At 47.4% G+C, this 23,720-nt stretch overlaps 1 protein-coding gene across 1 annotated transcript in view; it reads left to right on the top strand.

Moving 5' to 3' along the window:
- Window positions 1-289: 289 nt before the first annotated feature.
- The window catches only part of Lct (lactase), a 43,563-nt gene continuing 20,132 nt past the window's right edge, over window positions 290-23,720 (top strand). The window contains exons 1-6 of the mRNA NM_001081078.2: window positions 290-950; window positions 9,470-9,549; window positions 15,470-15,553; window positions 16,971-17,073; window positions 18,013-18,091; window positions 20,332-21,052. Coding sequence (NP_001074547.1) covers window positions 305-950; window positions 9,470-9,549; window positions 15,470-15,553; window positions 16,971-17,073; window positions 18,013-18,091; window positions 20,332-21,052 — 1,713 coding nt within the window. The 5' untranslated portion in view covers window positions 290-304. The remainder of the gene's footprint in view (window positions 951-9,469; window positions 9,550-15,469; window positions 15,554-16,970; window positions 17,074-18,012; window positions 18,092-20,331; window positions 21,053-23,720) is intronic.

The following is a 23,720-nucleotide window of genomic DNA, read 5'->3' as shown; positions in this document are numbered from 1 at the left end:
TGTGATGACGAACGTCTGTAATTCTGCACTGAAGAGGCTGAGACAGACAGTTCCCTGGAACTAGCAGTTGGGGAAGACAGCCAAGATCTACCTCTGGCCTGTGTGTGCACACAAGTACACAAACATGTATATACAAACATGGAACACTTTCCCCCTTGAAGGTTATACCAGTTGATCCAAGTTCTGATTTATCTGTCCTAGATAACCCAGTTAAATATTGTATGGATAATCACTGTATTTTACAGCCTTGGCTGTGCTCATAAAGTCAGGATTCCTTCCACACCGTTCTAGCAGTTCCTTGACCATGGAGCTGCCTTGGACAGCACTCTTCCTCAGTACCTTCCTCCTGGGTCTTTCATGCCAGGGGAATGACTGGGAATCTGACAGAAATTTTATTTCAGCTGCTGGTCCTCTAACAAATGACTTAGTGCACAATCTGAACCATCCGCTGGGAAAGCAGGGCTCTGATTTGGTAGCTGGTGATACTGACATCTATGTCTGCCAGCAGCCACTGCCCTCCTTCTTGCCTCAGTACTTCAGCAGTCTTCGGGCCAGCCAGGTTACCCATTACAAAGTACTTCTGTCATGGGCACAACTTCTCCCAAAAGGAAGCTCCAAGAATCCAGACCAGGAAGCAGTGCAGTGCTACCGACAACTCCTCCAGTCCCTGAAGGATGCCCAGCTTCAGCCCATGGTGGTCCTGTTCCACCAGATGCCACCTACCAGCACCATCCAGAGAGACGGGGGCTTTGCTGACCTCTTTGCTGATTATGCCACATTGGCTTTTCAGTCCTTTGGGGACCTTGTTGAGATCTGGTTCACCTTCAGTGACTTGGAGAAAGTGATCATGGGTCTTCCCCACCAGCATTTGAAAGCTTCTGGTCTCCAAACCCTCAGCGATGCCCACAGGAAAGCCTTTGACGTTTACCACAGAAAGTACTCTTCTCAGGGTGAGTACACACTGACATGGTGATGTTCCCTCCCAACTGTGCGCTTCCAGGAGATCCCCACCCACACCCACCCACCACCAGATCTAAGCACTGCTGAGAATCTGTAATGTGAACATTTCCAAAGGGGACACAAATGTGTCCTGCATTTGTCTGAAACATCTTTTCTCTTCCTTTGAGATAATATCTCTTGTAGCCTAGGCTGGCTCACTGTGTGGTCAGGAGATAGCTTTGAACCTCTTATCTTCCTTCACCTCCTGAATTCTGAGATGACAGGCAGATGCCACCACATCCAGTTTTATTCAGTGATAGGCTAAAACCCAGGGCTTGTGCATGTCAGGCAACCACTAAGTCATATCCTAAGTGCACGTGAATTATCTGTGTGTGTGTGTGGTTTTATTTTATGTATATGGGTGTTTTGTCTGCATGTATGTCTGAGCACCATAAGGGTGACTGTGCCCTTGGATCCCCTGGAACTGGAGTTACAAAGGGTTGTGAACTGCCATGTGGATGTTAGGAATCAGACCTGAGTCCTCTGGAAGAACTGCCAGTGCTCTTAACTGCTGAGGGTCTCTTCAGTCTCTTGAAAACTATCTTCTAAAACCCTTCCTGAGGGTCAAGTCTATGCAACTGTCTTTTTGTATCCTTTGAAGGGAAGGTTACAAGTCACAATTCTTCCCACAGTCTTCACCATTAACAAACTAATTGTGTTGCAGTGAGTATCCCTATGTAGAAATTCTTGCCCACTCACTGACAAGATCTTTTTGGTAGGGCCTTCACATTGAAATTAACCAGGTGTGGTGGTGCACGCCTGTAAATCGAATACTTGAAAGACTGAACAGGACAATTAGAACTTCCAAGTCAGCCTGGTGTGCAAATCTCTACGAGTTCAAGACCAACCATGACTGAATAGTGAGATCCCCATGCCTGCCCTGCAGAGAGAGAGAGAGAGAGGGAGAGAGAGAGAGAGAGAGAGAGAGAGAGAGAAGCAGTATGTTAAAATATGTGCTTTCTTTGAGACCTCAAAGCATACTGCTATTTACACACATAGCTCTAATGTTGTCATTCTATCCTGTTCTGCCAATTTTAAATGATAAAAGTTTTGTTATACATAGTATGAATATAAAGAAGCTAACTTTTTAGCTGGTCATCATGCCCAAGACTTTAATCCCAGTACTTGGAGGCAGAGGCAGGTGGATCTCTGAGTTCAAGGCTAGCCTGGTCTACAGAGTGAGTTCCAGAGCAGCCAGAACTTCACGTAGTGAGATCTTGTCTTCAAAAACAAACAAACAAACAACAATAAAGAAGTTTAAATTTTTGTGTTAAAAATGTAAAAACTAGCCGAGTGTGGTGGTGCACACCTTCAATGTCAACACTCAGGAGGCAGAGGCAGGCAGTTCTTCTCTATAAGTACGTGGCCAGCCTGCTCTAGAGTGAATTCCAGGACATCCAGGCCTATTACACAGAGAAACCCTGTATTTAAAAACAAAACAAAACAAAACAACAAAAAACCCAAACTAACAAACAAAAGTTTAAAATTAAAACATAGAAGCCTTTAAAAAAAAAAAAAAAACTGTGTCCTAGAACTCACTATGTAAACCAGGCTGGCCAACTAGCAGAAATCCTCCTGCCTCTGCTTTCTGAGTTCTGGGACTAAAGGTGTGTACTACCATGCCTGGTCTAAAATCTTTCCTCATAAAGGAACTCAATAGTAAGACGGAAGTCAATAGTGAGACAAAATATAATTCAATTTTTATTGAAAAAATTTTCACACAATATACTCTTTTTTTTTTTTTTTTTTTTTTTTTTTGGTTTTTCGAGACAGGGTTTCTCTTTTAGCTCTGGCTGTCCTGGAACTCACTCTGTAGACCAAGCTGGCCTCGAACTCAGAAATCCGCCTGCCTCTGCCTCCTGAGTGCTGGGATTAAAGGTGTGCGCCACCACGCCCAGCTATACAATATATTCTGGTCACAGTTTACCTCTTACCCAGCACCTTCCCACCTACATACTTACCCAATTTCATGCCCTTTCTCTCTCTCTCTCTCTCTCTCTCTCTCTCTCTCTCTCTCTCTCTCTCTCTCTCTCTCTAAATAAGGGATAGACACATACAACAAACCCTACAGAAACAAAAACAAACAAACAAAAACCAAAAGACCAATAAGACAAAAAAAAAATGTTCAGAGTACTATGAGACAGAAAGTTTACAAAGTATCATTGAGTTCATTTTGGGTAAGCCTGCTCCCACATGGGGCCTTTTCTGAAATGTGGTTAGTATACCCAGTGGGACACCATTGGAGAGAAGTGCTTTCCTTTGTAAGCAGGAACCAATTGCAGATAGGTTTTCTTGGTTAGGTGTGGGACCTCCTGTACTAACCCCCTCTGTGTTGGGAGCCTGGCCCCATCAGACTTGAGCCTTCGAAGGCCCTGTGTGAGTTCAGCAGTCCTGTTGTGTCTGCAAGACACTGGTTCTTGGGAGTTATCCTTCACCTTAGGCTCCTACGGTCTTTCTACCTCCTCTTCCACCCAGATCCCTGAGCCCTGAGGGGTGTAATTGTGTTTGAATTGGCACAGGGGGGGCTAGAGAGAAGTCTTGACAGTTAGAGCACTTGCTATTCTTCCAAAGGACCCAAACTTGGCTCCTAGTGCCCACATCTGTCAGCTCACACTGCTTGTAATTTCAGTTCCAGGGGATCCAACTCCCTCTTCTGGCCTCCCAGTGCACTGGTACACAGATGGCAAGGCAAACAGTGAAACACATACACATATGAATGGAAAGAAACCTTTTTAAATGAGCAAAATTGTTCAGCTGGTAAAAGTGCTTTGCTAGCATGCCCAACAGCCTAGAACTCTCAGGGGAAGGAAAGAACCGGTTCCCCAGATTGTCCTCTGACCCCTACACATATGCCCTTGCATGTGCACTCCTGAACTCATGTCACATACATGATGATAATACATATATACAAACATACATGCATACATACATACATACATACATACATGATAGATAGACAGATAGATACTTAAATTTTTATATGAGCAATGTGATTGGGGCTATAGCTAGTTGGAAGAGTGCTTGCCAAGTATGCAGGAAGGCCTGGTTTCATCCCCTGCATTGCACAAGTGACATTGTATAAGGCATAGTGACACAGGCCTTAACCCAAGCACTGAAGAGGTGGCAGCAGGCTGACCAGAAGTTCAAGGTCATCTTGGGAGCACATGAGATCCAGACTCATAAACTAATTACTTAACTAATGAAAACGACCTAAGTAAAATGAGTGCTGAGACTAATTAAGTCAATAGAACACTTATTTAGCCTGCACAGAGCCCTGGGCTACATTCCCAGCACAGCATACCTCAGGAGATGGAGGCAAGAAAGAGGAATGAGACTTTAAGGCCATCCTCAGCGACATAGCAAGTTCAAGGCCAACCTGGGTTACAAGAAACAAGGAAAAAGGTAAGAAGAAGAAAAGAATTTTTTTTTCAAGACAGTGTCTCACAATGTAGCTCTTACTGTCTTTTGACCTCACTATGTAGACCAAGCTGGTCTTGAACTCACAGAAATCCTGCCTCTCAAGTGCTGGGATTAAAGGTATGTGTCACTACACCCAGCCAAAGAGGTGGGGGTGGAGAGGATAAACAAATGCATAACAACAGGAAGCAGAGAGTTGGATATGGTGACAGGTTTGTATATTTGAGGTCAGCCAGGGAAGTAAGACCTTATCTTAAATCCTACCATCCAAAAAAAACGGGCCAAGGACTTCTACGGAATTGGCAAAACAACAAAACATGTGAAACCTCAATAGCCATTAGAGAAATGCAAATCAAAACCTCCATGGGTGTCTGCTTCAGACCCTTTAGGGTGGCTCTGAGTGAGAGACACTGATGAGGACCTGGGGGAGAGTGCAGACTTGGGCATTCCTGTGCAGAGTGTCAAGGGGCACACACAGCTCCGGGGAAGCACCCCAGACAACACTAACAATCACACACACACACACACACACACACACACACACACACACACACCACGCATACAGCAAACAACAACCAAAGGATGGAGTTCATGCTGGCAGCGCATGATTAAGTTGTGCATGTTGAAAGGTTGAATGAGGACTGGCTGGGAAGGCACTGTCCCATCCATGTGTGCTGATGCAAGCTTGATTTAAGTACCAGAATCTAAAGGTTGTGTGGAATGTGGCCCCACTGGGCCAGTCACTCAATAACCAGGGACAGCTTTATCTTATCACAATGAAGACTGCCTCCCAGAGACAGTTGATACTCCAAGCTTATGAACCCTGGGGCCAGGGGTGCAGCTCAGTGGTGTGGTACTTGCCCAGCTTGTGTGAGGCCCTGGGGTCAGTCCCTGGTGCCACAGCAAGCAAAAGGGTTGTGCTCAGGAGTGTCTGAATGCACTCGAACACTAGTTTTACTCAACTTCCTTTGGTTTCCAGACCACAGAGCTGAGCAACTTCCCTGTGTGGAGCCAATCAGTTTAAATCTTAATGCCTGGAAGAAACAAATGATACCGTGTGTGTGTGTGTGTGTGTGTGTGTGTGTGTGTGCGTGTGTGCGTGTGTGCGTGCATGCGTTTGTGGTGTGTGTGTGTGTGAAAGTCAAAGGATGACATTCATTTAGGAGTCTGTTCTCTCCTTCCACTGTGAGTTCTGGGGCTGAATTTATGTTTCCAGCACACAGCAAGCCCTTTTACATACTAAGCCATCTCATGGTCTCTCACTGTCCTGGAACTCACTAAGTAGACTATGCTGGCAAACCAGGGTCCACCAGTCTCTGCCTTCCCAGTGTTGGGATTACACATGTATACTCCTACCCGTGGTTTATTTATGTGGATTATGGTGCTTGAACTCAAGTCCTGTCTTAGTTAGGGTTTCTATTGCTGTGACGACAAAACACCACAACCAAAAAGCAAGTTATGGAGAAAAGGGTTTGTTTGGCTTACACATCCATATTGCTGTTCATCATTGAAGGAAGTCAGGACAGGAACGCAAACAGATCAGGCTCCTAGAGGCAGGAGCTGATGCAGAGGCCATGAAGGGGTGCTGCTAACTGGCTTGCTTCCTTTCCATGGCTTGTTCAGTCTGCCCTACCCAGGGATGACACCCCCTACAATGGGCTGAGCCCTCCTCCATTGATCACTAATTGGGAAAATGCCCTACAGCTGTATCTTATGGAGGCATTTCCTCAACTGAGGCTCCTTTCTCCCCAGTGACTCTAGCTTGTGTCAAGTGATACAAAACCAGCCAGTACCAGTCCTTGTGAGGCAGTCACTTCACCAACTGAGCCACATTCCCAGCTCCAGCACTTCAGTCTTTCTGCTCAAGGAACGTATAATGTGTAGGATGTGTGAACAGTTAGACAGTAACGCAGCACATCCGAGAACCCCAACCCCTCTGCATTAGTGTCTCTCAGAGCCATCTAAGGACCACAGGATCAGAATTACACAGATAGATAGCTTGTGTTAAGGTTTGTGTTCCTGGCTCAGGATGTAGCTGAATCAGTAGAGTGCTTGCCTGGCATTCGGAAGGCCCTAGTTAAATCCCCAGGACTGTATAAACCAGGCCTCGTAGTGCCTACCTATAATTTTAGCTTGGGAGGTGAAGGTAGGAGGGTCAGAAGTTCAGGGTCATCCTTGTCTACTTGGAGAGCTTGAGGCCAGCCTGGGTCACATGAGACTCTGTTGGGGACTGGGGATAGTGGAGAGATGACTCTTGATTGGCTGAGAGTGCTCGCTGCTCTTCCAGAGTAGCAGAGTTTGATTCCCAGCACTCATATCAAGTGGCTCAGGACCACCTGTAATTCCAGCTCCAGGGGATTCTACACTTTCTTCTGGCCTCTGCAGACATCTGTATTTGAATTGCATATACTCATATGGGCACGGAAATATACACATAAATAAAAACGAGCATATATTTTTTAAAGTTGTATGTGTTCTTGGGCCCATCCATCTCTTGACTCTACATCTGAAGTTCGGTCTTCAACATTAGCTTTCCTTTTCTTTTTTCTTTTTTTGGTTTTTTGAGACAGGGTTTCTCTGTGTAGCCCTGGCTGTCCTGGAACTTACTCTGTAGATCCGGCTGGCCTCGAACTCAGAGATCCGCCTGCTTCTTCTGCCTTTTGAGTGCTGGGATTAGATGGTGTGCACCATCATCACCTAGACCCCTCATATCGCTACACACACACACACCTACCTGGTGCTTTCATTTTCTTAAATTTCTACAGGAGTTGTGGGATACACAAAGCTTGAGAACCATGGCCATGCTCTTTGAGATAAAATCTAACAAGTCACATACATTAGATTTTCCTATGTTTCCCCTCAAGTCACAGCAGCTGCAATGAGGGCAAAGAAACAGCAGTTTCCTGGGAACACCCTGCCTTCAGGTTTGGTTTGGTTTGGTTTGGTTTGGTTTGGTTTGGTTTGGTTTTAGGTAGTCCAGATTGGCCAGGAGTAGAGTTGGGGGATATAGTCAAGATGACCTTGAACTTCTGATCCTTCCTGTCTCCACTTCTCAAGCGCTGGGGTCACAGGCATGTGCCACCACACCTGGGTTATACAGTCACTGGGCCTGGCATGACAGCTCACTACAAAGCCCAGAGCACTGTGCCTTTAAATAGAATTAAAGGGGTTCTCTTGTCACCTTAGGATAATTCTTTCTATTCCTAATCTTCCAAGTGCTCTGTATGGCAGTCCTTATTCATACAAAACAGTCTTTAGTCAGGCATGGTAGCACAAGAGTTTAGTCCCAACCACTTAGGAGACAGAGGCAAGAAGACCTCTGCAAGCCTACTTTACCAATTGTGTTCCAGGACAGTCAGAGTTACACAGTAAGACTCCTTCCTTCTCACTGGTAAGTGGATATTAGAGGAAAAAAAAAAAAAAAAAAAGAGGCAGAGGCAGGTGGATCTCTGAGTTCGAGGCCAGCCTGGTCTACAAAGTGAGTTCCAGGACAGCCAGAGCTATACAGAGAAACCCTGTCTCGAAAAACAAAAACAAAAACAAACAAACAAACAAAAAAAAACAACAACAACAACAAAAAAAAAAACATACAAAATATACAAGATACAGTCCACAGAATTAAAAAAGCTCGACAAGCTGAAGTGCCCAAGTGAGGACGCCTCAGTCCCACTTGGGAGAGAGAAGAAAGCAATCACAAATGGGGAAGGAGGGAGGGACTTGGGAGGGAAAGTGGATGGGGTGGGAGGAGAGTGGGGAGGGAGGGGGAACCTGATTTGGTATTGGGGAGGGAAAAAGACTGAAGCTCTGAGGGCCAGCAGAAAGAATGTAAACAGGCAACCTCAGGAAATAGGAGGTTGGGGGGACCACCCCAGAGTGCACCAGAGACCTGAGAGGTGAGAGACTTCCAGGACTCATAGTGAGGGACCTTAGATGAAATGCCCAACAGTGGGGAGAGGGAACTTATAGAGCCCACCTCCAGCAGGAAGACAGGACATCAAGTGAGGAATGGGGTTGCCATCCCACAGTCACACCTCTGACCCATAATTGTTTCTGTCTGAAAGAATTACAGGGATGGAAATGGAGAGAAACCTGAGGAAAAGAAGGTCCAGTGACAGGCCCAAAGTGGGATCCAGCTCAAGGGGAGGTCTCAAGGTCTGACACTATTACTGAGGCTATGGAACACTCACTAAAAGGGACCAATCATGACTGCCCTCCGGAAGACCCAGCAAGCAGCTGAAAGAGTCAGATGCAGATATTTGCACCCAACCAATGGACAGAAGCAGCTGACCCCATTGTTGAATTAGGAAAGGCTGAAAGAAGCTGAGGAGAGGGACAATCCTGTAGGAGGACCAGCAGTCTCAATTAATCTGAACCCCCGAGATCTTTTATTTTTGTTTTATTGTTTTTCGGGGTTTTTTTGTTTGTTTTGTTTTGTTTTGTTTCTGAGACAGGGTTTCTCTGTGTAGCCCTGGCTGTCCTGGAACTCACTCTGTAGACCAGGCTGGCCTTGAACTCAGAAATCCGCCTGCTTCTACCTCCTAAATGCTGGGATTAAAGGCATGCGCCACCATGCCCGGCTCCCCAAGATCTTTCAAACACTGAACCACCAAACAGACAGCATACACCAGGTGATATGGGGCCCCCAACACACGTATAGTAGAGGACTTCCGGGTCTGTGTTCATTCAGAGATGATGCACCTAACCCTCAAGAGACTGGAGGCCCCAGGGAGTTTAGAGGTCAGATGAGGTAGAAGCTGGGGGCATCCATGTGGAAACGGGGTATGATGGGGAGGAGGCGTGGGATGTGGAACAGTTGGAGGGTGGGAGGGGAGGGGTGGGAATAGAATATGGAGTGTAAAAAATGAATTACAAATAAAATTAAATTTAAAAAAAGAAATAAAAAAAAAGAACAAAATAGTCTCTTAAAGAGACATTGTGGTTATTGGCCACTTTGTTTTCTAAAGTCTGTCAGTCCCCTAGAGACAAGCCACAGTAGAGATCTCTTCAAAAAACCTCAGCCCTCCCTCAGCCTCACACTTCTGCCTGGTTCCAGGAGGAAAGCTGTCTGTGGTCCTGAAGGCTGAAGACCTCCCCAAGCTTCTGCCAGACCCATCCTCAGCGGCTCTCGTCAAGGTAAGTGCAGCACCTGAAATGCCTAGGGAGAATTGTGGTTGTATTCATTTATTTTGAGATAAAGCCTCTATATGAAGAACACAAAGCAAGGCTGCTCAAGGGCGATGAGACAGGTTTATTTCTGAGGAAATCCGAGACGGGCTGTCATCAGAGAAGACAAGACAGTGGACTTCTCTCACCAGCGACAGGGAGGTGGGTTAGTCAGTGGGCTGAGCTTGAGTCTGGCCGGGTTTACTAACTGCTAATCTAGGACGTTCAGGAATGGTGCTTGTATGGACACTGACTTAGGGAAACTGTTAGTCACAGCAGTGGGGCAGGGATGGTGGGTGCCTCAGCTGTAACTAACCACAGGAGGGGTGCAATTAGGCCAGAATTGGGGTGCCTCCAAGGTAAGGTGGTCAAGCTCTTGTTCTCTCAGTTATGTAGGCCAGGTGGCCTCAAACTCAGAGACCCACCTGCCTCTGGTTCCCAAGGTCTAGGACGAAAGGTATGCACCACCATGCCTGGCTAAAGTGTGATTTTTAATTGTTGGGGGTTTTTTGTCTTTGTCTTTGTTTTTGTTTTTGTTTATTTGTTTGTTTGTTTTCGAAACAGGGTTTCTCTGTATAGCCCTGGCTATCCTGGAACTCACTTTGTAGATCAGGCTGGCCTCAAACTCAGAAATCTTCCTGCCTCTGCCTCCTGAGTGCTGGGATTAAAGGCGTGTGCCACCACGCCCGGCTGTGATTTTTAATTGTTAAAAGTGAGATTTTTCATTTGCTTCTTTGCATTTTTTTTTTATTTTAAAACTTGTGAGATAGGGTCCCACGTCTCTGAGAACTCAGCAGTAGATTATCTTGGACTTCTGACCTCCCCCCTACCTCCCACCCCTGCCTGCCTCCACCTCCTGAGTGCTACATCCTGATTACAGGCATCTGACACACAACTGATTTGTGCAGTGCTGTGATAGTGCTTTCGCCCTAGCTCCTCACATCTGTCCTGTTCAGCTTGGCTCCATCAGGAAGCCAAAGTCTGACCGGCACGGTGTCACATGCCTGGCATCCCAGCACTCAACAGGCAGAAGCAGGTGGGTCTCTAAATAGTCTGAGGCCAGCCTGATCTACATACTGAGCTGAAGGCCAACCAGGTATGCACAATGCCTGTCTCAAACAAAAGCAAACAAATATTCTCCTGATACCCACGTGGTGGAAGGAGAGAGCTGACTCCCTGTAACTTGTCCTCTCACCTGACACGTGTACCACGGCTTACAGTGCCCACACACAGAGAAAAAATCACCTGACACGTGTACCACGGCTTACAGTGCCCACACACAGAGAAAAAATCACCTGACACGTGTACCACGGCTTACAGTGCCCACACACAGAGAAAAAATCACCTGACACGTGTACCACGGCTTACAGTGCCCACACACAGAGAAAAAAATCACCTGACACGTGTACCACGGCTTACAGTGCCCACACACAGAGAAAAAAATCACCTGACACGTGTACCACGGCTTACAGTGCCCACACACAGAGAAAAAATCACCTGACACGTGTACCACGGCTTACAGTGCCCACACACAGAGAAAAAATCACCTGACACGTGTACCACGGCTTACAGTGCCCACACACAGAGAAAAAAATCACCTGACACGTGTACCACGGCTTACAGTGCCCACACACAGAGAAAAAATCACCTGACACGTGTACCACGGCTTACAGTGCCCACACACAGAGAAAAAAATCACCTGACACGTGTACCACGGCTTACAGTGCCCACACACAGAGAAAAAATCACCTGACACGTGTACCACGGCTTACAGTGCCCACACACAGAGAAAAAATCACCTGACACGTGTACCACGGCTTACAGTGCCCACACACAGAGAAAAAATCACCTGACACGTGTACCACGGCTTACAGTGCCCACACACAGAGAAAAAATCACCTGACACGTGTACCACGGCTTACAGTGCCCACACACAGAGAAAAAAATCACCTGACACGTGTACCACGGCTTACAGTGCCCACACACAGAGAAAAAATCACCTGACACGTGTACCACGGCTTACAGTGCCCACACACAGAGAAAAAAATCACCTGACACGTGTACCACGGCTTACAGTGCCCACACACAGAGAAAAAATCACCTGACACGTGTACCACGGCTTACAGTGCCCACACACAGAGAAAAAATCACCTGACACGTGTACCACGGCTTACAGTGCCCACACACAGAGAAAAAATCACCTGACACGTGTACCACGGCTTACAGTGCCCACACACAGAGAAAAAAATCACCTGACACGTGTACCACGGCTTACAGTGCCCACACACAGAGAAAAAAATCACCTGACACGTGTACCACGGCTTACAGTGCCCACACACAGAGAAAAAATCACCTGACACGTGTACCACGGCTTACAGTGCCCACACACAGAGAAAAAAATCACCTGACACGTGTACCACGGCTTACAGTGCCCACACACAGAGAAAAAAATCACCTGACACGTGTACCACGGCTTACAGTGCCCACACACAGAGAAAAAATCACCTGACACGTGTACCACGGCTTACAGTGCCCACACACAGAGAAAAAATCACCTGACACGTGTACCACGGCTTACAGTGCCCACACACAGAGAAAAAATCACCTGACACGTGTACCACGGCTTACAGTGCCCACACACAGAGAAAAAAATCACCTGACACGTGTACCAAGGCTTACAGTGCCCACACACAGAGAAAAAATCACCTGACACGTGTACCACGGCTTACAGTGCCCACACACAGAGAAAAAAATCACCTGACACGTGTACCACGGCTTACAGTGCCCACACACAGAGAAAAAATCACCTGACACGTGTACCACGGCTTACAGTGCCCACACACAGAGAAAAAATCACCTGACACGTGTACCACGGCTTACAGTGCCCACACACAGAGAAAAAAATCACCTGACACGTGTACCACGGCTTACAGTGCCCACACACAGAGAAAAAATCACCTGACACGTGTACCACGGCTTACAGTGCCCACACACAGAGAAAAAAATCACCTGACACGTGTACCGCGGCTTACAGTGCCCACACACAGAGAAAAAATCACCTGACAGTGTACCACGGCTTACAGTGCCCACACACAGAGAAAAAATCACCTGACAGTGTACCACGGCTTACAGTGCCCACACACAGAGAAAAAAATCACCTGACACGTGTACCACGGCTTACAGTGCCCACACACAGAGAAAAAAATCACCTGACACGTGTACCACGGCTTACAGTGCCCACACACAGAGAAAAAATCACCTGACACGTGTACCACGGCTTACAGTGCCCACACACAGAGAAAAAATCACCTGACACGTGTACCACGGCTTACAGTGTCCACACACAGAGAAAAAATCGTTCAGGTGTACTCATTTTTAAAAATACACTTCTTAGAGTACTCATCTGATTTATATTCTCTGTGCCTCTTAAACTATAGCATATTTTTGGATTGGTTTGGTTTTGAAACAGGGTCTCCCTGTGTAGCCCAGGCTGAACTTGGCCTGTTGATCATCTAGCTTCCATTTTCTGAGCTCTGGGGTTTATATGCCTGGCCTTACTATATTTTGTTTTGTTTTGAGACGGGGTCTCACTAACATCTTATAGCCCAAGATGGTCTCAAATTTGCTCAATCTTCTTGTCTTAGCCTCTGAGTGCCAAGACTTCCCCTAGGGAATTTCTTTTAGGAACTATCATTTATCCATTTTGTTTTTGAGAAAGGTATCTCAGGCTAGCCTAAAAGTCACTACATAGCTAAAGATGATCTTCAACCCCTGCTCTTCCTGCCATTACCACCCAAGTGCTGGGGTTATAGGCGTGAGCCACTATACCCAATTTGTAATACACTAGGGATGGAACCCAGGCCTTTGTGCATGCGAGGCAAACAATCTACCAACTGAATCATATCCCCAAGCCAAGGTCTCCACCATCTAAGCAAAGAGCTCCCAGGGGAAAGAGCACCTGAGGGTTGAGAGAGGAGCTCTGATCAGTCCTGCTGGAGGACACTAGTGTGTGGGGTTAACAGAGAGGGGATGTTGCTAGACACATTAAGAGAGGCAGAGGAGGAGGGAGAGCTGTGGAAGGCAGGCATCATGTAAAACGACAGGAAACCAGCATAAGATACACACAGGGCAAATGCAGAAGTTGAGTCCAGAGTCAGAGAGAGAGAGGCATCCGCTGTGCAGGCCTATTGGAGGCCCTGGGGGGTTGCACTGAGCAGGGTGGGAGCTTCCCAGAGGGAACCCATGCCGTGCTGGGGTCATCTCAAAACTCCACGCTGCCAGCATGGGTGAGATACCAGTTCAAAGGCTGTTGCTGGAGAAGCATTTTTATGATCAGCCCTTTGGTCTCCTGATAGCAATTATCACTCTTTATAAGTTAATTTAGATGCCGTTTAGTCAGCAAGAAATTTGTTAATCCAAAACCTTATCATGGATGGTTTTCAAGTTCCTGAGTTGGCAAATATGACATCTGGTCCCTCACGTATAGATCAGGACAATGCAGTTGTCAGCGTACACACTACAGAACAATGTCCCACATTGCCTTGAAGCCAAAGCAGGTCAAAGCTGTTTACTGCTTAGATGATTTATTCTTTTTTAAAAATTTATACTTAATAGAGCTAAGTATGGAGTTTAATGAGTTGGTGGAGTGCTTGCCTTGCATACATAAATCCCTGGCTTCTGTCTCTAGTACTACAAACTGGGCATGGTGTAGATACCTAGAATCCAGTACTCAGGATATAGAGGCAGGAAGACTAGGAGTTCAAGATCAGTCTCAACTACACAGTGAGTTTAAGGCTAGCCTGGGCTACATGAGACCCTGTCCCTCTCACAAAAAAGGAAGGCAGTGAAGTATAAAAGGGAAGAGAGGGGAAAGGAGAGGAAGGTAGGGGAGAAGAGAGGAGAGGAGGGGAGGGGAGGGGAGGGAAGAGAAGAGAGGAGGGGAGAGGGGTGAGAGACTCCAACAGCCTGCTTAGGTGGGGCTGACCTGAGACTTTGAAAGTGTCCCAAGTTCCCAGGTGAGGCTTCTTCATGAACACTGAGCCTCACTCGTGCAGGCTTTTCTTAGGCTTTTCTTATCATCCTCTGCCTTCCTCCATGAGCTCAATATACTTACTCACCTTCCTTCTTAAGCTGGGCATCCGAGTCTTAACCGAGTCTTGACGAATCTCTGTTCTATCATGTGGGATCTGGGAATAGAACTCCGGTCACCAGAGTTGATGGCAGGAGCCAGTATCCTCTGAGCCATCTCACTATTCTCCTCCCCTCTGCCCCTCCCCATCCCCCTCTTCAAGACAAGACTGAATTCATGTTGCACAAGCTGGCCTTGAACTCAGTAGGTAGCCAAGGGTGAGAGTGCTGGGTTACAGACATGCATCAGCAAGGTGCCAGACTCGGGGCTTGCACGCGGTAAGCAAGCACCCTACCCTCTGAGCTAACACTCAGCAGGCCCTGACAAGAGTGCGGGTTAGAGCACAGCTGAGCGGGGCTGTGCGGGGCTGTGCGGCTTGTGCTTTCTGCTAGGAAACGAGTCAAGCCAGGGTTGACTGGTGTGGACTTCAAACTAGGGCCTGAAATGGAAACCAAACTGCAGCCCCAGGAGGATCCTCAGATATCACAAAGGTCAAGGGGAGTGTGCTGCCATGGGCAGATGGAGCTCCAGACTCTAATTCCCTCCCTGGGTGCACCTCCATTTGTTGGATCCCATAGCCAGCATACCCATCTACACACTTATTATTTACCCACATGCTCCCGCTGGGGCACTAGGTGATCTAGTCACATGCACACGCATCCCCAGATTTCTCAATCCACGATTGAGCTTAGTCCTGGGGAGAGCCACAGCTCACTTCTGTGCAGGACCTTGTTCCTAATGGCTTGATCTCCTCACTTCTAGGGCTCCGTGGATTTCCTCTCTCTTGATTTGTCTTATGACTGCCAAAGTATATCGACTCTACCACAGAAGCTGAGTGAATTGCAGGTAACGTGAGGGCTCTTTCATCTCGATGGTGGGTGGCAAAGGTTCTGGACAGCTTCTTAGAAATGTGATGCTTTGGCTAAGGCGTGGGCTGAACTTGCCAAGTCAGACCTGCTGAGCCTGAGATGGGCTTGCCATGGGCTCTCTGTGTAGCTCTTCAGGTGACAGACTGCTTGCCTAGAATGTGCAGTTCTGAGTCCCATCCCCAGCACAGCATAAACCAAGTGTATTAATGCACGCGTGTAGCACCCTACCCTCGGAGATAGAGGCAGGAGGATAGAGTTCAGAGTTAGTCTCAACTAAACAATGAGTTCAAGGCCAGCCTGGGCTACTTGAGACCCTGTTTGAGAGAGGATGGGGAAGAGAGGCCATCAACACAAGCAGCCACAAGAAAGGGTGTGTGCAGAAGCCTCCAAACCAGGACCGCCAATGAAACACTTGTAAGTGAAGTCAAACATATCAACCTGAAGAGAATTTCCCTTCACACCAAAGATACTGGAAAAATAAAAATAAGAGGGAGAGATAGACTGTGAGAGGCAGCCTTTGCTGGGAGAGCGTCTCCTAGGAATATTGAAAACTATAACCGTAACATCTCACCAACATGGCAATTGGAACAGCAAGGATAACACCAATAAACGTGCAAACCTGGATGCTGAAGAGCCCATGAAGCCTCAACTCTGCACGAAATACTACAGGCAGCTGAGTAACACCGGGAGCGGGGCTGGGGTGGGGTCGTCCCCAGGGAAGAGCACACCAACTGATTGTCCAGTGCCAAATGGTCAGCCCTGCAAATGTACAAACAATGATAGTACATGGACTCAACAGGTTATACTTAGGAATACATGTATATAAACATACATGCAAATACATATATGCAGGCAGACAAACCACTCTGCCAAACAGGACATTCTCAGCCTCACAAACCAGAATATTTTGTTTTGTTTTGTTTTGTTTTGTTTTGTTTTGTTTTGTTTTGTTTTTGAGACAGGGTTTCTCTGTGTAGCCCTGGCTGTCCTGGAACTCACTTTGTAGACCAGGCTGGCCTCGAACTCAGAAATCCACCTGCCTCTGCCTCCAAAGTGCTGGGATTAAAGGCATGCACCACCACACCTGGCCAGAATATTTTTAAGCAAGCCACAGTTGCTTATGAACATGGGGGCATCTTGGTTAAACTTCTTGGGTAGCACAGACTCCTTACACAAGCAGATTGCCTTGTTAATAATGTGGCTGCTGGCTTATGAGGTGCCCGTCTGAAATAGGCTGCTGGTGGCTGATGGTCATTGACTAGTGTCTTTCTCCCTCAGAGTCCAAGTCACTGTCCTTGGTAAGGGATGACTAGAGGTCATTTCCAAAAGGAGAGCAGAGGGCATCTTCCCGTTCCCATGCTGAAGGTGCACTTCTTGGTCTTTGTCTCTTCTAGAACCTTGAGCCCAAAGTGAAAGTTTTCGTCTACACCCTAAAACCTCAGGACTGCCCATCGACTGGAATGAGCCCCGCCTCACTGCTCTTCAGACTCCTGGAAGGTGACTGGACCAACTGTGACCAGTGCTGAGTGATGCTTTATACACTGGCTTGTTGGGTAGCAATGCTGAAATCTGGGGTTCCCGTGAGGGAGAGGCCTGGGAAGATGGCCAGACTGGGAGCCTGCGAATAAGGCTAAGGTCCCCTGCACCCCTGACAGTGAGCTCTTACTCTCTGTCCCAAGACACTAGGAGGTTCTGTAGAGATGCTAAGGATGCCCGATACGGACACGTAAATCTCCAGCCTCAGGTGGGAGCTGTCAGCATGGAAACAGCCTGTGTTCCCATGTTACATGTAGCCCTGGTGGCACCTAAGATGCTAAAAACCTCTAGGTGCAGGTCCTGCTGTTCTAGAACTCACCATGTAGTCCAGGCAGGCCTTGAACTCTAGGATAGTCTTTTTTGGTGTGTGTGTGTGTGTGTGTGTATTGGTGCAGTTGCATGAGGAGCACAGAAGAGGGTGTTGGATCCTCTGCAAATGGAGTTACAAGCAGATGTGAGCCACCTGAAGTGGCTGCTGGGAATTGAACTCAAGTCTTCTAGGGTATGCTCCTAACCAGAGTCATCTCTCCAACCCCATGGCCAGCTTCTTATGTGCTTCTGGAGGCTGAACTTGGTACCTCATGCTTACCAACAAGGCACTTTACCAAGAAACTCCCCAGCTGCCTTTTAAAAATGTTTTCCTTTTCAAGCAATGATGGTGCACGCCTTCAATGCCAGCACTCGAGAGGCAGAGGCAGGCAGATCTCTGAGTTTGAGTCCAGCCTGTTCTACAGAGTGAGTTGCAGGACAGCAAAGGCTACACAGAGAAACCCTGTCTCAAAAAAACACAAAATAAAAGGGTGAGAATCATTGCTTGGAGGTTGGCTGGTTTTAGAATGAGGCAAACTGCATTGTTTGTGTTGATCTCACATGCAGTCAACTAAGCTTCTTTTCTTACAGCCATAAATAAAGACCAAGTCCAGACTGTTGGGTTTGATGTCAGTGCCTTCCTGAGCTGTACGTCCAGTTCTGAGGAGAGGTAATGCCACTTGCACAGATAACTATAAGAAACTGGTACTGTGGGCTCTGCTGTTCTTTACAAAGGCAATCACTGGGGACCAATGGCTTTGTCTCTTAGTGTGTGTGTGCATGCACATGCCTGAGTGAGCATGCAGAGGTTAAAACAGGGTATCAGACCCTTGCAACTGGAGTTCTCATGTGGGTGCAGGGCAGGCCCTCTGCAAGAGCAGTACTCTGTTTTACCTGCTGAGCCATCTCTCCAGCCCTATCCTGGCCCCTTGGAATAGCAAACAGGTTATAGTCATTTAACAGATGAGAGACAAAGGCTCAAAGGGGAAGCTGGAGGAGAAGCAGTCCCTCCTAGAAAGGTATCTGGGCCCCACACAGTCTGCTTCCTCACTGTCAGATTCTCCTAAGTGCACACATTAGCAGAGTTGATATCTGAGCCTGTGCCTTTTAGTTTAAGACACTAGGAAAAGTGTGCAGAGAAGGCAGGCTATGGGGCCAGCTGGATGATTCAGTGGGTCAAGGCACTTCAGCCAAGCTTAGAGAACCTGAGCCTGACTCCTGCTGCTCGAATGTTGGACGGAGATAACTGACAAATTGTCCTGTCTACTACCATACCATACACATGCAATGTGCACATGTGTACCCGTGTGATCACACACACACAGACACACACACACACACACATACCATCTCTAAATAAATGAAAATGTAGGACTAGCAGATGATTGAGAGGGCAAAGGCACTTACCACAGTTTGTTTTCTATTGCTGTGATAAAACACTGACCAAAAGCAACTTGGGGAAGATGGAGTTTACTTTATCTTAAAGCTCACAGTCCATCATCAAGGGAAGTCAGAGCAGGAAATCAAGGCAGGAACTGAAGCAGAGGCCATAGAGGAGTACTGCCTATTGGTTTGTTTTCCTGGCTTGTTAGCCCTCTTCCTTCTTTCCTCCCTCCCTCCCTTCCTTCCTTCCTTCCTTCCTTCCTTCCTTCCTTCCTTCCCCCCCTCTCTCTTTCTTTCTCTCTCTCTTTTTAAAAGATTTATTTAGAGCTGGGCGTGGTGGCTCATGCCTTTAATCCCAGCACAGGGCAGGCAGAGGCAGGTGGATTTCTGAGTTCGAGGCCAGCCTGGTCTACAAAGTGAGTTCCAGGACAGCCAGGGCTACACAGAGAAACCCTGTCTCGAAACAAACAAACAAACAAACAAAGATTTATTTATATACTTAATGCATATGGGCAGGCATTTTGTCTGCATGTATGCACACCAGAAGAGGGCGCCATAGCCTTTGTAACTACAGTTATACCTAGTCTGAGGCCCCTGCCCCTCACCCCTCCTGCCTGCTTTATTATACAACTCAGGACCACCTGCTCAGAGGGCATACTACCCACAAAGATATAGGCCCTCTCTCTTCCACCATTAACAAGACAGTGCCCCACCCCACTTGTGTAGAAGTTAGTCTGACATAAGCATTTCCTCAGTGAAGGTTTCTTCTTCCCTTGTGACCCTAGCTTGCTGTCAAGTTGACAAAAAACTAACCAGCAACGCAGGCAAGCCTGGTGCCCCGAGTGTGGTCTCAGGTCCCATGTAAAGGCAGAGGAGAGAAGGGACTCCATGAAGCTGTCCACACGGCAGCAACAAATAATAATAAAGCTTGAAAAGGAAATAAACACAATCATCTCTTAAAGAGAAGGGAAAAGGAAGCCAGTTTAGATCTGAGCAGCCCCCAGAAGCTTCATGAAATATGTTCCTGGCCCAGTTTTTCAATGTGAAATGTGAAACACCTTCCCCAGAGAATACAGCAGCAACCGGAGAGCCGATGCAGCAGAACACAGTCCAAAGAATCGCACCTTTTCATGTGTCTGGGTGTTTGGGCTGCACGATGTCTGTGCCCCATTTGTGGATATTGCCTGAGAAGTCCAGGGACGTGGGCTGCCTTTGGTGTGTAGCTAAAAGCTGTGTAGCTCCTCTCCCTCTCCCCCCTCCCTCTCCCCCTTCCCTCTCCCTACCCCTCTCCATCTCCCCCTCATCTTCTTCTTCTTCCCCCTCCCCTCCTGCCTCCTCCTCTTCTTTCTTCTTCCTTTAAACAGGGTAACCATGGGCGGCCTGGAACTCACTATGTAGACCAGGTTGGCCTCACATTCACAGAGATCTGCCCGTGTCTGCCTCCTGAGTGCTGAGATTAAGAGCATGAGCCTGACCCTGTTCAACATTTGTAACTCAGTTACTAATTATGTCACTTCAATCCCACAGCCCATCTTGTTCTTTAACCTACAGTAGCCTGGCCCTTCAGAGCGAGCAGCAGCATGAGACAGTTGTGTCCTCATTCCCTGGGTCGGCCTACCAGAGAGTCTGGGCAGCCTTGGCTAACCAGTCTAGGGAGGAAAGGGACGCTTTCCTGCAAGATGTATTTCCAGAAGGGTTCCTCTGGGGCGTATCCACGGGAGCCTTTAACGTGGAAGGAGGCTGGGCCGAAGGTGGCAGAGGGCCAAGCATCTGGGACCACTACAGTAACCTGAATGCTGCGGAGAGCCAAGCGACAGCAAAGGTGGCCAGTGACAGTTACCACAAACCAGTTTCTGATGTGGCCCTCCTCCGAGGCCTCAGGGCTGACGTGTACAAATTCTCCATCTCCTGGTCCCGCATCTTCCCTTTCGGGCAGAGGACCAGCCCCAACCTCCAAGGTGTTGCCTACTACAACAAACTGATTGACAGCCTGCTGGACTCCCAGGTGGAGCCCATGGCTACGCTGTTCCACTGGGACCTCCCCCAGGCCCTGCAGGAGCAAGGCGGGTGGCAGAACGAGAGTGTGGTGGATGCCTTCCTGGACTACGCCGCCTTCTGCTTCTCCACCTTTGGGGACCGTGTGAAGCTGTGGGTGACCTTCCATGAGCCCTGGGTGATAAGCTATGCAGGCTACGGCACCGGGCAGCATGCGCCAGCCATCTCTGACCCAGGAGTGGCTTCCTTTAAGGTACTTCTTCCCATCCTGCAACTCCTGCCAGTTAGAAAACACATTTGGCCGACTCCTTCCTGTCCTTGGAAGGAAACCAGAGAGAGGGATGGATAAGTACACTTTGTTATTTTTGTCTCATGCACTCAAGGTGATACTGAACTTACTATGGAGCTAAGGATGGCCTTGAACTTCTGATCTCTTGCTCGTATTCCTGAGAACTGTCACCATGCCTGATTTTTTTTTTTTTTTTTTTTTTTTTTTCTGAGACAGGGTGTCTGTGTAGCCCTGGCTGTCCTGGAACTCACTTTGTAGACCAAACTGGCCTCGAACTTAGAAATCTGCCTGCCTCTGCCTCCTGAATGCTGGGATTAAAGGCGTGCGCCACCACTGCCCACCTTACCATGCCTGATTTTTAAGCAGCGTTAGACCTAGGGCTTCTTTTATCCCAGGCAATCACACTACCAACTGAGCCACACCCTCAGCCCCTCTGTCAAGACTTCTTGACTCCAAAGGCAAGCTCCAGGCTTGAAGGCCTGTTGTAAGTTGTAGCGCTCTGGTCGAGCTCGCACGTGACCCTGGGATGAGTCTCTACCTCCTTGGTGCAGGGATGGCAGGCATGTGCTGCCACACCCAGTTTTATGCAGCACTGGGGTGGGGGGGGGGGTAGACCTAGGCTTGGTGCTATCTAGTCAAGCACTTACTTATATAACTTAACCATAGCCACAGCCTTAACCTTTGAGATAGGTCACAGTTTGTAGCTCAGGCTAACCTGAAATTTACAGTTCAGTCTTCAACTCACAGGAATCCCCCTGCCTCAGCCTAAGATTACAGGCCAAGCCACTAAACTTGGTTTTTTTAAGCTTTTCTTTTCTTTTTCTTTCTTTTCTCTTCTTTCTTTTTTTTGTTTCAGCCATGAACAAACGCTTTATTTCAAGAAATAAACAGACACATGAGTAAGATATTTTCTTCCAAAATGAACTGGGCATTGCACAAGTCTATAATCCTAGTATTTGGGAGGTTTTGGCTAGAGTGCTGTTGAATTTAAGGCCAGCGTGGACAACATAACAAACCCATTTCAAGCTTTTCCAACGAAAGTAAATTTTAGTAATACTCTTACAAATATACATGTAAAACAGTAACAATAATGAAGTCAGATAGAAGAAACATTTAGGAAGCACTATACATCATACATACATACATACATACATACATACATACATGCTACATAGGGAACCTGCCCAAATGATATAGCCAAAAGGCTTTTATACACATACACACACACACACACACACACACACACACACACAAATACCCTGTTGATACACTTTAATTAGTAAGAACAGTTAGCAATGAGTGGAGCTACAGAAGCCAAAATGTAGCAGTAGTACGTTTAGGGACTTACCCAGACCTGTGGACTATGGTGTATTTGGTCTTTGTCGTAAACTGTTCTTATGGTTGCGTCTTTTTTGAGTGTTTATAGAGAGAGACTTCTGAGATATTTTACAGAGACAGGGCTGAGAAAGGCTTTGCTTTTGTCCTTCATTTATGTCGTAGATATTTTTCTCTTTTTTTTTAAGATTTATTTATTTAGTTTATGTATGTATGTATGTATGTATGAGTACACTTTAGCTGTACAGATGGAGTGAGCCATCATGTGGTTGCTGGGAACTGAATTTAGGACCTCTGCTTGCTCCGGTTGGCCTGCTCGCTCCGGCCCAAAGATGTATTTATTATTATGTTTAAGTACACTGTAGCTGTCTTCAGACGACGGTTGTGAGCCACCATGTGGTTGCTGGGAATTGAACTCAGGACCTTCGGAAGAGCAGTCAGTGTTCTTAATCACTGACCCATCTCTCCAGCCCTCGTAGTTACTTTTCTGATTGCTCTGACAAAGTACCTGGGGGAAAGACTTAAGGCTTTCTTCTGGCTCATAAGCCAAGACACAGCCCATCAAGGCAGGGAAAACATGATGACAGCATGATGCAGCTGTGCACATGGCAAGCAGCTGGGCACAGGTCTTCCACAGTCAGGAAGCAGAGAGGCAGACGCTGGTACTCCGCTCATGTTCTTTTTATTCAGTCCAGGACCCCAGCCCATGGAAAGCTGCCACCCACCTTTAGAGTAGGTTTCCCCACCTCAGTTTATCCCATCTAGAAACTTCCTCAGAAACTGCTTCACAGACAGGCCCAGGTTTGTCTCCTCCTTGGTTCTAGATTCTGTCAAGCTGGGAATGTTGTCGCAAATTATTTTTTCTTCCCTCTTCTTTCTCTTTGTGGCCCTGTGGGTGGAGTGTCACCCACAGACAGCTTCACACAGTCCCTCATTTCTTTGTGGTCTTGAACCTCAAGAGCAGCTAGCCAAGCGCTCTCCCCCCTGAGCCATAGCCTTCAGCGTTCAGTTTGCGTTACTTCAGGGTTTACGACCTAGGTCTTGTGGCTGCTGTGACAAAGATGCCGTAAGCTGGGCTTTAACAGTCTCCTGCTCTCATTCCCCGTGTAGCTTGTGTTCCTGTCTGGAGGCAGCTTCTTGTGTTGTCCTGCAGGGAGGAGAGAGTATGGGAGAGCAGGGGGCTGGGCACAAAAAATGGAGCATGTCCATTGGTGGCTTCTTTTATAAGAACACCGGCTTCATCCTGTCCTACCCAGCCACCTCCTGAGGGCCTCTCCAAACCCTACCACACTGGGAC

This window comes from Mus musculus, chromosome 1 (assembly GCF_000001635.26).
Source record: "Mus musculus strain C57BL/6J chromosome 1, GRCm38.p6 C57BL/6J".
Lineage (NCBI taxonomy): Eukaryota > Metazoa > Chordata > Mammalia > Rodentia > Muridae > Mus > Mus musculus.
Note: the sequence above shows the minus strand (reverse complement) of the source record. Positions and strands in the feature narration are given on the sequence as shown.